The sequence below is a fragment of the Formica exsecta genome, unplaced genomic scaffold, assembly GCF_003651465.1.
Source record: "Formica exsecta isolate Colony F162 unplaced genomic scaffold, ASM365146v1 scaffold1136, whole genome shotgun sequence".
Taxonomy (NCBI): domain Eukaryota; kingdom Metazoa; phylum Arthropoda; class Insecta; order Hymenoptera; family Formicidae; genus Formica; species Formica exsecta.
In genome coordinates, this window is record NW_021848476.1 from 131,152 (window position 1) to 135,546 (window position 4,395).

Consider the following 4,395-nt stretch of genomic DNA (forward strand, 5'->3'; position numbering starts at 1 on the left):
TATATATATAAATGTATGTATGTATATAATGCAAAAAATTGAAAAGTTGCAATAAAGATGATTCTTCAGTGATTTTTCCCATAAAAAAATCAAATTGGTTAAATTGGCTCTCTCTTTCTTTCTCTTTAAAGGTCTTATCATTAAAAAGATTATTCAATGATTTCGGATATCTTACACGTGTTTCTAAGATGTATTTCGAAGTATTTCACCGAACAAATGCTTTCTCTAAAAATTTAGAAGACAAAAAGAAATTTCCCGACCGTATGTGTAAAAAGCGGAAATAAAAATTCCCGTTAGGCCTGCACATTATTGCCAGTAATAAAAAATCGAAAGAAAAAACGAACGGGCAGCAACGGTCCTTTATTGAAAAAAGAAAGCTGAATGATGTACATGGCACCTTATCCAAATACGAAATATGAAAACTTGAAGCGTTGTAATAAAAATGCAATTTATATATATTTGTAACTGAATATTAAATTTTGTTAAAAAAACTTCAAGCTTTGAAACGCAAAATCTTTTTAAATTTCTTGAAACTCGAAGATTATTGATGCTTCGGCATTTTTACTAAAGAAATATCGCCTCTAAAGAATATATTATTATAAGGACATTCGATAGTTTTAAGACATCTCGTATATTTATAATAGATATTTTAAGAAGAAGAAAAAGACATTTTTACATTCTTTTTTCTAGAGATCTTTATAAGATAATTAAAATTTCGAAGAGAGAGAGAGGGGGGGGGGAGGATATGATAATTCTTGATTATTATATAATTCTTGTTATTTTAACAGCAAGATCATTAATTGGTTTCTGATTTTTAGATTATGTGTATTTCGAAACTTCCACCTCATCACCGTACCAGATTAGAAGGATAGAAGAATTAAATAAGGTGAGAATTAAGTCGAAATATATAGAACTTTCGCATTTTGTTGAAAAATATGAGAACGAGAATTATTTTGTATTCGTCTATATATCTTATAAATTTATCTTCTTTATATAAATCATAATTGTTTTGTGTAAACTAATTTTCTTAATTTATAAAAATGCGTATAAATTACATTATTATGATAGGCCCGAAACATATATCTTTTAACCTTTTACCACCTGTTTCCTGTTTTTCAGACCGCAAATGGAAATGTGGAAGCAAAAGTCATGTGCTTCTTCAGGCGGAGGGATTTACCTTCTACCTTAGTTATGCTCGCGGACAAACATCAATGTAAGTAGCACACGTCTACGCGCGCAAACTACATGTTATTATAAATATTTGTAAATGTATGGGAAGATCGTGTTAAGAGTCTCGGTGTCAGAATAGAATTATCCAAATTTACTCTATCATTTCATACACGGTTTTGTGTAAAGAAAATAACACTTCCCTTTTTGTATAGTTGTAGCTAAGAAACAAACTTCTTCGAAGATCTATTCTGATGAGCATTTTATGACTCCGATCTCAAACAGTATACTAACACATTACTAACATAATACATCAAAATAGCTTCTTTTTATTGGTATAACATGAGGAAAAAGCGAATGACATGTTTTAAACATTTATTTCTCTTCGTTTAATGCTTTAATGTTTGCGATGACTCTCACGAAACCGAAAAATGTTTCAATGTATGCGAAAATTCAACAATACGAGCGAGACTATGAATTATCGTAAAGCATAAGAGTAAAGGAGTTAGTTTTAACCTCGCCGACGTACAGCAAATCGATAACTGTTCATAGGTGAGAAAAATTCATCCGCGAACACACGAATTTCATCTCCCAACACGGAAGATTCTGGTCGCAATTTCCAGACGATATCGATTTTCTCCTCTTTGGCAATCATTATTGACAAGAGACACCTCTTGCAATACGGTCGTAGTTGATGACGAAAAGTCGAGAGATATATATACAGACGATACCGCATGTAACGCGACTCGCACAGAGCGGGAAGAGTCGCGTGGCGTTACCACCTTTGTAATCGCGTAACACGGCTGTAATCACGTATCTTAGGTCATTTGCCAAGGGAAGATCCGAGAACCTGCGGGAATATTTCTCTCCCTTTATGCTATAAAGGAAATGTTACGATTGAAAATTTTGTTTTTTCTTTCGTTGATTAATTAGAGTCTCTTTGGGACATAGGCACGCTTTTTTAGAGAATTTTTGCGCGAGATTCACAAGAACACGCGTGATCGGTTTTAAGCCATGAAACGATCCGTTTACGTCGCCGGGCATTGATACGTTCTTCAAAAGGGAGGAGAGAGAGAGAGAGAGAGAGAGCAAGATTATACTCTCAGGAGAAACGTACACACACGCACGCGTATATTTCTGTTTCTCTGCTATAGTACGCGCTATGTATACAGTTATACGTTATTCCGGAGTTTTCTCGATTTTTCCTTCGCAATGACAAAGATAATGAGACGCGGGGATTTGGGGTGGGAATGTATAATAAGTAAAGTTGCGGGGGTGGTTGGGCGGGTTGTGAGAGACGGGGGTTGTATCGATCTGCCTGGGGGGAGGGAAGGGGGGCAGGGGGTGGACGAGGGGGACGCTGGTGCACCCGCTAGGTCCCCCTTTTCCACCTCTTCATCCTCCTCCATCTCCATCTACCTCCCATCGCCCTTTCTCCCCTCCCTCCCCCTCACCCCCTACACCCACCCGGACCACCCACCACCCTCAACTAAATGGATGGCTGACGCAGGGGTTGCTTGGGTATATGTTACGTGTATTCCTCACACACACCGGTGCACGTGTGTACGTGTGTGCCCGGGCGAAAATGGTGGGCCCTACTAGCCATCTTCGTTTTAAGCATTCGCTACCACTCTCCCCCTACGTTCGTCCCCCTTGCTAAAGCCCCCGTTACGCTTCTCCCTTCCCCTCGTCTTTTGCGCGCCATGTATATGTGCATGTCTCTCACTCTCTCTTTCTCTCTCTTTGTCTGTGTCTTATTCGTGTGTATATGTAACGGCTCGTCGTCCATGTGTATGCGTTCGTCCAGCGGTATTTGCTCCGAATTGGGTTTCTCCCTTCTCCCCCCACCCCTCCTCCCTTCTCCTTTCCGCCGTATCCTCTCTCTTGCACTCCGGGTATCTCGAATTTTCGCGAAAAAAAGAATATACGCTTTTCCTTTGTCTTTCGCGGAAGTCGATACACCATGCACCACGAGCGCTATTGCACACCCGGGTGTGCCCGCGTGCGATTACAAACGGGAATTGAGAGTGGGGGGGGAAGGGAAGGGAGTGGGTCAAAGAAAAAGGGCTGCTTTATACAGAAATTGGTTTTAGTCCATATTCTCGCCGACCTATACGTGTTCGTGAAGGGAAAAAAAATATCAGCGGCTAATTAGACGTCGGCCAAAAGTTCGAGCAACTGTAATAATAATTTTTACCTCGTTTTACTCTTGCGATCGACCGGTGCTCGCAGATACGAAAACCGCGCGCTCTGGATAATTTTCATTTTGTTTTACACGCACAAGGACGGGAAACACACACGCGCGTGCGCACACACACACACACACACACACACACACACACACAAAAGTTGTGAAAGAGCTCGAACCGAAAATGCACGCGCGCTAATAATTACACAGTGCACTTACTCCGTCGTATTACGCACGTCTGAAATGCGAAATGAATAATCGATGCCTGGGAGGAGGGTATTTTGATCCACACTCTCGCGGAGTAACGGTCAACGTGGTGAGGTATTGATCTGATATGTCGCGAATATGAAAATATACGATGCGGAACTATGAATGGATAAATAGAAACGCAGATGTATGAAATTAGCTGAGATAATGAGAATTATGAATCTAATTGTGTAATATGCAATCGTTAGTTGCGTTTAATGAGGGGATACACATTTGACGGAGGATTTTCGCTCTTACAATTAGTTAATATATATAAGTTAATGAGATAAAAAGAGCGGAGTAAAAGAGGTGAAGGATTCGTCTTTTTTTTACGGGCTGTAAGGTGGTATAGTGGTTAGTATACAGTCGTATACATATATCTTGAAGCGTTCTATTGTGTACAAGATTAGAAAACGAGAGATACGTAGAGTGGGTTTCTTGTAATGAAAATTCCAGTGGCAAGCGCGGAGCAGCAGAGGTCAGAATCCCCTGCGAGCACGCAGAATCAGAAACTCGAGAACCCTGACACTACTAAGGAAATGACTAGTAAAGATGGGATTGGGCCCAAAGTGATGATCAAAGGGGGCGGGAAAGGGGGCTGGCTGAAGGCCCCATTATCGGAGGCCCAAGAGCCCCATGGTGAGTGAGAGTAGACTGATCAAAAGATGACCATTACCGATGAATCTAATCGAGCTTTATATCTGCAAAATAATTAACGAAAAATAGTCATTGCAAGGAATAAATAGGTTTATTCATATACATATCTAATATATTAAGTTTGTACATTATATATA

The 4,395-nt window shown here is 39.9% G+C and overlaps 1 protein-coding gene across 1 annotated transcript in view; it reads left to right on the top strand.

The window, feature by feature from the left end:
• LOC115237182 (metastasis-associated protein MTA3) overlaps positions 1-4,395 on the top strand; it is a 13,189-nt gene that overhangs the window by 2,609 nt on the left and 6,185 nt on the right. The window contains 3 exon segments of the mRNA XM_029810068.1: positions 819-886; positions 1,120-1,213; positions 4,058-4,240. Coding sequence (XP_029665928.1) covers positions 819-886; positions 1,120-1,213; positions 4,058-4,240 — 345 coding nt within the window.